This window comes from Condylura cristata, unplaced genomic scaffold (genome assembly GCF_000260355.1).
Source record: "Condylura cristata isolate star-nosed mole 26May11 unplaced genomic scaffold, ConCri1.0 scaffold00007, whole genome shotgun sequence".
In the NCBI taxonomy this organism is placed as follows: domain Eukaryota; kingdom Metazoa; phylum Chordata; class Mammalia; order Eulipotyphla; family Talpidae; genus Condylura; species Condylura cristata.
In genome coordinates, this window is record NW_004567108.1 from 50309065 (window position 1) to 50320424 (window position 11360).

General features: G+C 45.4%; 1 protein-coding gene across 2 annotated transcripts; it reads right to left on the minus strand.

Annotated features, from left to right (window-relative positions):
• Positions 1–843: 843 nt before the first annotated feature.
• On the minus strand, positions 844–7023 carry FST (follistatin). 2 transcript variants are annotated; one of them, XM_012721714.1, is made up of 6 exons: positions 6740–6887; positions 4714–4905; positions 4070–4288; positions 3516–3740; positions 2638–2865; positions 844–1906 (listed from the first exon to the last, which is right to left on the minus strand). In XM_012721714.1, the coding sequence occupies exons 1-6, from the start codon at positions 6822–6824 to the stop codon at positions 1824–1826; spliced, it is 1032 nt and encodes a 343-aa protein (XP_012577168.1). In that variant the 5' UTR covers positions 6825–6887; the 3' UTR covers positions 844–1823. The 2 variants fall into 2 exon arrangements, with proteins under 2 accessions (XP_012577168.1, XP_004678385.1); XM_004678328.1 differs by having other exon boundaries at positions 1779–1906; positions 2638–2868; positions 6740–7023.
• Between the last annotated feature and the right edge of the window lie 4337 nt (positions 7024–11360).

An 11360-nucleotide genomic window follows, 5' to 3' on the forward strand; every position in this document is an offset into this window, starting at 1 on the left:
TGCCTGTTCTGCTCCCCACTCTGTCTCTGGTGAATCCTCTCACCCTCTGCATCTCTGGCCTGTACCCCAGTTCTGTACGAATAAATAAATCTTTAAAAAAAAAAGTGCCCCTGTATATGGAAATGAGTTTGCAAACAAGGACACCCAAGTTGTATTTAAAGAGAACACTTTAGGCTTGCTGCATCATAGAGCGGCCCCCCTCCTTTACCGAAGGGGTCACTAGACAGGGATGGTGTCATTCCTCCAAAGATGTTGTCAGAGACCTCAGATCCCTTTATCTTTTTTTTTTTTTTTAAAGATTTATTTATTTGTGCATACAGAACTGGGGTATAGGCCAGAGGCTCAGGAGCGGCGAGAGGCCTCACCAGAGACAGAGTGGGGAACAGAACAGGCAGATCGAGGAAGTACACTGCTGAGGGGAGCAGCGGGCGGGTCAGGAGAGGTCTGCCAGGCCATGTGGTCCCCTCCGGGGCAGGCGGGAATCGAACTCATGCGGAAGCGGCCTTTAGATTCTCAGTGCTGTGCTTTAACCCGCTGCGCCACCAGGGAGGGCCAGATCCCTTTATCTTTGTCCATGGAGGTGATTTATAACTTGTCTTGCTTTGGCATTTCTACTGGTCTAGTAGGTAACTCTTTCTCAGCAAATGTATCATATACATTTTTACTTGAAAACTTTCTTTTATATAATCAGCAATTGAGACCATTGGCTTTTTAAAATTTTTTTATTTTTCCACTCATCATTTATTTACAAATACACATTATAACTTTTATATACATTGCACATTTACATGGTAGAAAAGTACAAAACTATATATTTAAATGAATTTATATTTAACTTGCCATGTTTGAAAATATAAAATTGCATCAGAAAAAAGTATTATGAAAAGCAAGAAACTTGAACTGATAAAGCTTTGATATAATAACTTTTCATGACACATTGGTTGAAAAAGAATTGAAAAGGTACAGGAGTAGACTAGCTTAAAGGAAACATCTAACAAAAAGTTCACTCTCTTCACACCTCCCCTCCTTTCAATTTCTTTGGATCTGTAACATCTTTAAAGTACATTTCTAGAATTCTAACACTGTTATCAACCCCCTCTCACAAATGTCTTCATCACGAGAGAACCGAAGGAGGAGTTTCCTCAAAGATGTATCCTTTGTACCTTGTATTTGAATCAGTTATAATGCCTTTTGGTCAGTCAAGATTCCTTGTAAACAAAACCCGAGGGATCATGTATGTACAGAACAGGCAGCGGAGAATCCAATAAATAAACATGACAGAAACTGACATGCAAGTTTGTTAAAGTGGAAAAGGATCTAACAACAGTGCAATGGAGACAGATGAGTGAGTGAATAGTAAGGAATGAACTTAAATGGTTTACAAGGAAAAAAAGCTTTTACTTTACAAGCAAGAGACCTCACAATAAATAACAACTGCTCTTCCTTTCACGAATAAATTTCTTCAAAAACAAGGTGTACAGTCAACCAGACATTTTATGTATAAATTATAAAACATGACACAGTATAAATAAATGTCTACAAGTCTCAACTATGGGCCTCATCCAGTAGACCTCACAATGCCGCCTCTCCATGTCCAATGAGTAACGAGGTGACCTGGGAGAGAGCTTTAGGACAAAGGTCCTTCATGTATAGTTTTCCCCCCAAATAAATAAGCATACACTTATTTACAGTATGGACAATATATTTTTTCTTTTTCTTTCTCTCTTTTTCTTTTGTGTTTTTTTGTTTTTTTGTTTGTTTTATTTTATTTTATTTTATTTTTTTGCCCAAAGGCTCTGTCAACACTGACATTGGTGGAGAGTTTACCACTCTAGAATGGAAGATATAGGAAAGCTGTAGTCCTGGTCTTCATCTTCCTCCTCTTCCTCGGTGTCTTCCGAAATGGCTAGATGGGGGAATACAGGGGAGCTGTTGTTTAAATATGGACGACAACAGCGCAGAAGCAGCTCAGTGTACGTTTTCAAAGCCCTCTGATACAGCCATAATACAGCGTTGCATTTTTATGTGACTTGCAGTAAGATGCTTTTTTTTTTTTTTTTGGCATCTGCTGTTATACAATAACTTTAAAATTAAAAAAAAAAAAAAACCATAATCTATGAAGTCAAAAACTGCAGAAAGTTCTGAAGAATCAATGGCTCAGGTTTTACGGGCAGATTCCTGAAATCAGATAAAAAGCGCTCTTGTGTTCTAGGTATAATTGCTTTGGGTCCTTAATTCAGAGTTAGTAGGGGCAACTGCGAAAAGCAGCAGCCTGTGTGTGATAACATAGAGCTGTCTTTGAAAAAGAGGGGAAAAAAATGTTGATGCAGTTAGTGTAGATTTAAGTGTTAATAAAGCAAATAGCAAAGCATACTACTAAAGCAACAGAATTAGGGGCAAATGGAAATAGATTTTCAGAGGTAACCCCATCGATGATCACTGCACAAGTCCTAAAAAGCCAGAAAACATTCCAGGGGGATTTTTCCGTGGATCACTGATTGCTGGTGAAATTTAGCAGTTATCTAATGTCAATGGAAAATGGCTTATTTGGGAGGTTTGCGTGCTTTTTCCATCTCCATTCCCTAGGGCTTGTCTGGGAGAGCCTTACATTGCAGCAAGGTTAAAGATCACACTTACAGTTACAAGATCCGGAGTGCTTTACTTCCAGCAGCACACCTGAGGAACAGGCAGCCTCCTTCATGGCACACTCGCTGGCATAAGTGGCATTGTCACTGGCACAGACAGGCTCCTCAGACTTACTCTCAGGGCACAGCTCGTCACAGAGGGAACACCGGCCCCTGCCAACCTTGAAATCCCATAAACACTTTTTTCCACCAGTGCACTGGATATCTTCACAGGACTTTGCTTCTAGGATATAATACACCTGTGATGAGTAAGTTGCTTCCCCCTTTTCTTCCTTTTTCTAGTCTCCAGTTAATAAATACAAACATACAAATTACTCGTAATGGGGAAAACGATTGATATCAAACTAAAACTCGAGTACCCAGCCACATCCACTCTCCTACATATGAAGTTAATGCATGAAAATTGTATTTTCTTTTAGAAGAAGAGTTCACATTATCCTTGAAGTAAAGATGTTTTGGGTTACAAGTGAGGCCTTTTATAAAAGAAAGAATTCCATCAGTTATCAGAATCTGATAACAGATTTTAGGAACTGTTAAGTAATTACTTCGTGCTTCCAGCAAGTCTAGCACTTAAAAAAATGTGTAAAATTGAATGAGTTCTAAGTTTTCTAAGATGGAAAATTGTTTCCTGTTTCTTGTTGGCATTTGAATATATATACATGTCAATACTTCTAGAAGACAACAGTTTCTGGAAGGGATGCTGTGGTCACGACAGCTTACCCAAGCTAGGGAGTTGTGTCTGGGGAAGGGACAGTTATGGGTTTGGGAGGTTTGGGGCTTATTTACTGGCTACTCCCATAGTTTTAACCCGAGAACTGGTCTGGCCCATCCCCTGTTTTCCCTTTTTCTTTCTCAATCCAGAATACCTACTGATACACTTTCCCTCATAGGCTAATCCAATGGATCTGCCCAGCAGACACGTCGCCTTTCTCAGGTGACAGGCGCTGGAGTAGGTGATCCCATCATTTCCACAGAGATACTGTTCAGAGGAGGTGGGCTCTGGACAAATCCGGTTACATGTCACACAGTAGGCATTATTAGTCTGGTCCACCACACATGTGGAGCTGCCAGGGCAGAAAACATCCCGGCAAGTCTCTGAAACAAAGAAACACATACTTAATAGGCACCTTCTGTTTTTTGAGAGAGTATTAGATACTATTGAGGAAATCATGAAACGGAAACATTTAGCTTTCAAAAAGTGCTTCTAGAGTTCTGTGGTCTCCAAGCAATCATCTATTACTTTGGGTTGGCCCCTTCTGTACTGAGCTTTTAGAAGTTATAAAAAAAAAGGTACCTTTACTTGGAATTTTTTGGGGCTCATTCACAGTGTCTTAAACCCCCAACCGCACCCACAAGTGACCTTCAAGAGGGTCTGCCTCATGTGCAAAGAAAGGATCGTCTTGCTCAAGAACAGCAGGACTTACTTTTACACTTGCCCTGGTACTGGACTTCCAGTTCTGGCTGCTCTTTACACCTGGCCTTGAGGAGTGCACATTCATTACGGTAAGTTTTTCCATCTAGTCCACAGACTGGACCCTTCCAGGTGATGTTGGAACAATCTGGGGCACAGACACAGCGGGGTTTGTTCTTCTTGTTCATTCGGCATTTTTTCCCAGGTCCACAGTCCACATTTTCGCATGTTTCTACGAATTGGATAGAGGCAGGGATTAAAAGCAGGGCCAAGCAGAATGCAGATCAGTCAGGAGGGCTGCAGGTAGCTTGTGCAATCATATAGATAGTGAGTTCCAGTCTCAGGGGGCCAGGAGCTCTCCTAGAAGTTGAGGAGGGACACTGGAATGCATCTCCTAGCCAAATCCCAGAAAGATAGGGTTGGCTGGCTTCACCACCAATACCTGGCAAAGAAGTCCAGGAACTTCTGCAGATTTTGTTTTGACTGCAGTGTGTAACAGACAGGATCTGACTTAATAATGGTTTACCAGAGTTGGGAGAACTAAGTGGGGAGCCCATGAACAAAGCTCTCCTAGTCCAAATCCCAGTTTGGCAGTGGGTAAATTGAGCATAAGACGCCCTCTACTGAGGGCCTGAAAATTGGGGAGAAGAGTCCTACCTTTACAGGGGATGCAGTTGGGGGCGCCCCCATTGAAAATCATCCACTTGAAGAGGGTGTTGTCATTTACATCCTCCTCTGTCCAAGAGGTGCTGAGGCGGCCGGTGCTGCAACACTCCTCCTTACTAAGCTCTGTCTTGTACAGGACCTGGCAGCGGCCGTTCTTTGCTTGGCGAAGCCAGCAATTCCCAGCTGCGAGAAGACAGGGGTGGGAAGGTGGGTGGGTGAGTGAGCCCTGGAGGAGGAAGAGACTTCCAACGCCTGAAGGGAAGAGACCCGGCCGGCTGGGGGAGGGAGTGAAAGTAAAGAAGGGGGAGGGGGAGCGAAGCAAAAATTAAATAAATTGCAGGGATAAAGGAGTAAGGAAAGAAGGGAGGAGGGACCCATACTGGGGAGGTGAGAGGTGGGCGAGGGGGAGGGAGGGCTAGAGCTAGAAGCCAGAGCGTCCCAGCCACATCAATGTCAGTTACCAGTGACCCAGACACAACACGTGCAGCTTGCATTGACTTTTACTAGACTGTTTACTTTTATTCGTCCCATTTCATAACCTGCAGCGACTAGAAGAGCAGATTAAAGAACCTGACAAAAACAGGATGCGACGGATGTTTTTACATGTTGGTTTCATGTAGGCGGTACGAGTATTATTTGTGACAAGGGTTAAGAAAGTAGGAGAACTTGAGAGAAAAAGAGAGAACGCCCGAGACAGACACACACGCAGGAACAGATCAAGCAAAAACGGCACTTGTGAAAAATGAAAGCAAAAAAGCAACCCGGCCCTGCCCGGAGCTGCCCCGCGCGGCCTCGAGGCGCAGCCAGCCCGACGGGCCGTTTTGCAATCAGTCAGACCCAGAGGACGCCTGCGGCCACCGGGATCTTTCGAAATCTCTGAGGGTTGCTTTCCCGGCGCCCACGTTCCCGGCACCCAGGCAGCGCCTCGCTGCGAAAGGTGGGCAACTCCCAGTAGTAGTGCGGGTGTGGACGGCGAAGAGCATTGTGCCCAGGGGAACAGTTTACAATACACTTGAAATGTTTAACGCAGAAGCAGGGAAAGTTACACGTCTGTCTCAAGAGAAGTGCGGGGAGAAAAAGGAGGAGGAGGCTTCCTGCCATTTCATGGTAGCATATACCTATTTCATACCTACAAGAAACCTTTGCAAGTAATTTCTCTCCTTTTTTAATGTTCGGAGTTTGGGCAGGAAGACTTCTCATGAATCATCAATCTGACTTTAAAACTGCAAGCTGCTATTATATTATTAAAAATTCTGCCCAAGGACGAATTGAAATGAATAAATTTCATTTAAAACAGGAACTTTGGAAATGTGCTCTTAACGCATCTCAGAATTTAAATCAGTTGTCGGCTACTCACAGTTCAACAGAAAGTTAATGGCAGAATGAAGCAACGGGAAAAAATTGTACACTACTTAAAGCACTCCAGGGTAATTATTTAGTCTTTTTTTTTTTTTAGGGGTTGGGGGGAGGGGGTTGGTAGAAGTATCCACTAGGCAGAAAGCTCCTTCCCTCTAAAATTTTCAGCACCCACATTTCCAAGTTTGGGCAAAGTTTCTGAAACCACGTCCCCCAGCCACCTAAGAAATTTCATTATACCTCCCCTCCCCTCCCCCAGTCGTTTTTTAAAGTATCCAAAAGATGTGGGAGGGAGAGATGTTAGATTGCAGATGGGTCAAGTGAAATCTCCAGGCTACTGATGCTTGTTCCCTTCTTCAGAGCCAAACAGGAGAGATAACATCCAAACTCATTCTGTCCAGAACTTGGAGCATCTAACCCTAACTACCGAGAGAAACTCCAGCTCACTCCCTTTCCTTTTTAAGGATAACCGCGCTCGGAACTCGGCTCCCCGTCCTAAAGTGTCACTGTCTCCAGTTTTCCCACTCGTCTCCATCCCGGAGTCGCTAAGTTGGTCCAACATCTTCCGAGAGCAGCAGTGCTTTAGAGCAGACCAAGTGCAGACAGAAAAGTGCAAACCCCTGCCCTCGCCCGAGCTCCCAGCGCATCGCCCCTGGCTTACCCTGGGCGCTGCGGTCTTCCATGAACTGGCAGAGCAGGAGCAGCAGGAGGCAAAGCCCGCCGGGCTGCTGCCGGGGACGGACCATCCTGGGGGCAGGCGCGGGGCGAGGAGCGCGGCGGCGCGGGGAGCGGGCGCAGCGGCGGGTGGCTCGGACGATCGGCGCGCGTCGCAGAGGCGAGCGGCGGAGGGCGCAGCGATCCCGGCGCAGCCCCGCGCTCGCCGCCGGCCGCCCGCGCGATTCAATGGACGTCAGAAGCCGGGCGCAGCCGCGCTTTAAATCTAGACGGGGGTCTCCGCAGTTTGCGGTGGGCGGTCTCCCAGTGTGTGGGGCAGTGGGAGGGCGGCGGCGAACGAGGGTGTGCGCGGCTCCTTGGGGGTGGGGAGCTTTTAAAAGTTCAGTGTGAATCAGGTGACATTTCCCACCTTCTGGAAACCCTTCCCAATTATCTGTTGGAGGTGCCCGAAATCAAAGCGGCAGGAGGGGAATCGCTGAGTTCTTATTTGCGTAGGAGCGGGAGGGAGGGGGAAGGAGACTGGGGCGGGGGGTGGGGGCTACGCTTCGGGGGTGGGGAGTGGGGGAGAACACCCACTTCAAGTCCTGCAAGCCGCCGGTGTGTGTGTGTGTGTGTGTGTGTGTGTGTGTGTGTGTGTGCGCGCGCGTGCGCGTGCGCGCGCGAGGGGGCCGCTAGAGGAGGTGGCGGGCGGAGCGGGGGTGGGGGGACCCCGGGAGTTTGTCTCCGCGCTGCAGTTCCTCTGCTCCAGAAAGACTTTGCAACCGCCCAGACAGCCCGGAGCTGCTGAGTTATCCCGCTCCGGGTCGGGTCGCAACGCGCCGGCTGAACCGGGGCGCGCTGCAGTTTTAGTCCCCCACAGCTTGGGCGCGGGACCCGGCGAGGTTTTGTGTCTGGGTCTGTGCATGCCTTTGCGGTCACCCCCAGCACAGAGTTATGGCAGGAACCCGGGCACCAGCACCTTCTACCCTGGCTAAGCGGGGCCGAGACGCGGCCCTTCGCCTGGACGAGTGAGAAGCAAACAAAAATGTTTAACACCTCAGGCCTGATCTGCGTTTACCCCCACCCCCAGCCCCATCACAGTCTCGCCCTCTCCCTTTCTTTTCTCCCTTTTCACTTCGTCGCGTCTGTAGTCGGAGCCCCGAGCGGGGGCGCCGACGTAGGCGGTCTGCCCCCCCTCTCGGGTTTGGAGACTCCCCAGTTTCTGTCCTGTCCTGTCTCTCTCTCTCTCTCTCTCTCTCCCCACACACACACACACACACACACACACACACACACACACACACACACTCACACACACTCACACTCTCGGTTCGCGGAATAAAAAAGATTGCAACATCGATAATGAACTTCTGTAGCCTCAGTTTATTAAGCACAGTGCCTGGCTTTCTTCGCTGAAAGTTGGCGGGTCTCTCATTTATAACATTTTTGGCACCGCTGAATGAAACTGAGGAGGCGATATTTCCTTTTATATAAAACGATTACTTCACGGAAAATGCTATATTGTTTATTCCAAAGCTGCCATTTAAATTTCTATTCTTTTAGCTTCTGGAGCCCGAAGGTCAACAGACAGCGAAGTATGCAGACAAAATTCTTGGACATTCGCAGGTCACTGGGATTTGTTCTCCTACGGATTTCAGATCCGCCCCTCTTCGCCCCCACTTCGGGTCAAACCTCCCCCTGCCAGTCTGTAACTTCCCCCCCACCACTCCTTCTCTCGCCCTCCTACCCCCATCTTCCACAACCCCTCCCACCCCCTCCACAACTGCAAATAACTCAGTGATAACAGATTTTTTTCCACCAACTGCAGGAGATAGTGCTAATCTTTTAATAAAAGATCCCATTACAATGGGATCTGTCTGGACAGACTATAATAGATCCCGAAATACAGCCGTGCTAATATTAGAAGACAGTTGTTTGGGTGCCTCTCAGACGGGCCCAAGCCCCCCTTTGAAAGTGGGCATGAATCACAAAGCCCCGCGGCCGCCGCACCTGCACCGCGCGCATTCGGTGCAGCAGGCTGGTAAAAACCGGTGACCTCGCCGCTGCTTTTCGCTTTATAATTACCGTCGTGAGGACAGAAGGGAGGGGCGCGGGTGGCCCGGGGGTGAGGGGCGGCTGGCTTTTTGCTCACTTCAGACGGCTTGGGGGTTCCACGTCCTTAATCTTACCAGATCCATTCTTTCTCTTTCCCCTTCTTTCTTTCCCTGCCATCCACCCACCCCTTCTCTTCTATCTTTCCCTCCCTCTTCTCTGACTCTGCCCTTACTCTCCCCCCTCCCCTCCCCTCTTTCTTTTCCCGTCTCCCTTTCTCTCTTCCCTCCAATGAAGCATTAATGTAGAGTTGTTTAGTGCCCTCTAATGGCAGACGACATTAACAATTAATAGTAAACGGTCCCCTTTGCAGGAGCCGCCACTCAATGGCAGAGTTCCAAAGTTGAATTTATTTCTTTTTTATTCAGGGACATGGATATAGTGCTTATACAGTAATGCGCTGGAGGGAAGCTTTTCTATGCGTCAAGTCCCCCCACCCCGCCCCCAAGAAAACTTAGTCGAAGGAAAGGGGAAAGTTAACAATTACTACTCGACTTTGTCGGGGAGGGTGGGGGGAGGCAACATATTAGTCTTTTAGTAGCAACAAGAGACACAGCTTCTGTTTTAGCTAGGTTTGTCAAACCGTGTATTGAGGTTTGGAAAGTAAGTATTGTAAATGCATGAAAGATATTAGGTGGTGTATGATTGGGTCTCATAACAGTGCTATCAGTAGTCATTAAAAAATGTTTAGACCCAAACATAATTAAATAAAGCATATTCTACACTCCCCCCCCCAAAAAAAAACAAAAACAAAAACAAAAACATGTATTGGTCTGGGAAGTGCTGTGGTCTCTGAAGTTGTTTTTTTCCCTTTAAAAATTTCACCCTAGAACCATACACAGCACAGCTTTTAAGTTTTACTTTTGCTCTGTCATGAATGAAGTCATCTTGCCTAGAGGAATAGAGGGTAACCGTGTAATTCACGGTTTAATTTCTGCATATTTTCAGGAAGATTGTTTTAAACACTGTAAGTTCCACATATTTATAACCTTATAGCAACACAAGTAGTGATGTAGTTTTGGTGTTCTTATGACATTTAAATGTAATTCATTTAGATGTGCACATATACTATGTTGCTATAAAAAAGACTGTACAGTTACACCCAATGTTACTTTGGGGTGGGAAGAGGAACTATACGACTAAATGAAAGTCAGAGGTAATATTTAATGCATTTCTTTGGCTGTTTAAGCAAGAAATTTTGATTTATCCAAATAGTTTATATATAGAAACAACTGGTATAACAAGAAAAACTTTCTAAGTCAATTGAACACAAGGTGTGTCTACAAAATGTCAGTATGATGGGTGAAAAGTTAAAAAAAAATCCATTTTACTTTTTATTTACATTATCCCAAATACTCAGAGCAGCAACTTGATTAAATCAGCTGCATTGACTAGTTTCTTTGGCATCATGTAATCATCTAGACCAGGGCAGAGCAGACACAGTAAGTCTCATTGTAAAAAAATGCCACCACTCACAGGAGCGCTCCAGTAGAAGCAGCAGCCCAGAGCAGGATCACTTCTTGCCCTGGAGAAGGGGCCCTGTGGGTCAGGGTTGAGGTCACTGCAAACACGGTGGAAAACACAAGTCCTGTGTTGCTTTTGCCTTTGTGAATAAGCAGCTTGGAGTTTGTTTAATGATACAAGCTCATCCTGTTTTTCAACTGCACCTTGGATAGTATTGATCTGTTTGGGAGAATGTCTGCTCCCAGTCGGCACAGATCAGTCATCAGACTCTGTTTGCATGGGTTTTTGTTCTGCCCAATCAGAAGAAACGAGACACAGGTCAATATTGGTTCCATAGGGGCTTCTCTGGGCATCAGCAAATGATCAGGCCAGTGTCTGCTGTATGAAAGGCTATCACACCTGTTCAGTGACATCATTGAAAAACAGCTGTTATTTCTTTTACTGTTTTCTCTCCTGTAAATGTTAAATATTGGGTTTGTAGATGTTTAAATGTCAAGGGGACATTTTAAAATAAAAATGCCTTCTTTCATTTTTGTTGTATGCCTTCAAGTTTGCTTTCTTATTTTTTCCTTTCTGCTTTGCCAAAAAAGTAAATGTAAATTATGAGAAACACAATAGGACTACTTTGTAACTGACTTTCTGGGCAGCACACAAAAAGACTGCTGTTCTCTGATTTTTTTGGTCAGCTTCAAAAAGCTATCTTCCTTCTGAAGTTTATAAATTTAAAATATTAAAATTTAGTAATTGTACTAATCTAGCTCCCAAGTAACTGTGCAAAATAATCTGAAATTGGTTTTTGAGACCAGAATTGATCTGGTTAATTTTCAGCCTTTAAAAATAGAACATGGAAGGGGTAGGATAAGGTTATACATGGAAAATTTGAAAAACATGAACTGAGCAACTTATACTTTTTTGCCTTAAAATGAAGTAATTTTTTTTGAGTTAGGTGTCTTGCAGAATGAGTAATAAAATTTCAAGTACAAATAATCTATCTTGAATAAATAACAGAATTTAAGCTCTTGACAAATAGGCTGAAATTATCTTAAAATAAA

What these genes read in the sequence shown, in the direction of transcription:
- FST (XM_004678328.1), bottom strand. Translation starts at nt 6,824, where the DNA reads ATGGTCCGTCCCCGGCAGCAGCCCGGCGGGCTTTGCCTCCTGCTGCTC. An exon ending in CTATGAGGGAAAGTGTATCA is followed by an intron (nt 2,869 to 3,515) that starts GTAGGTATTCTG and finishes ATTATATCCTAG; the next exon opens with AAGCAAAGTCCTGTGAAGAT. An exon ending in GCACTCCGGATCTTGTAACT is followed by an intron (nt 1,907 to 2,637) that starts GTAAGTGTGATC and finishes TCCCCCATCTAG; the next exon opens with CCATTTCGGAAGACACCGAG.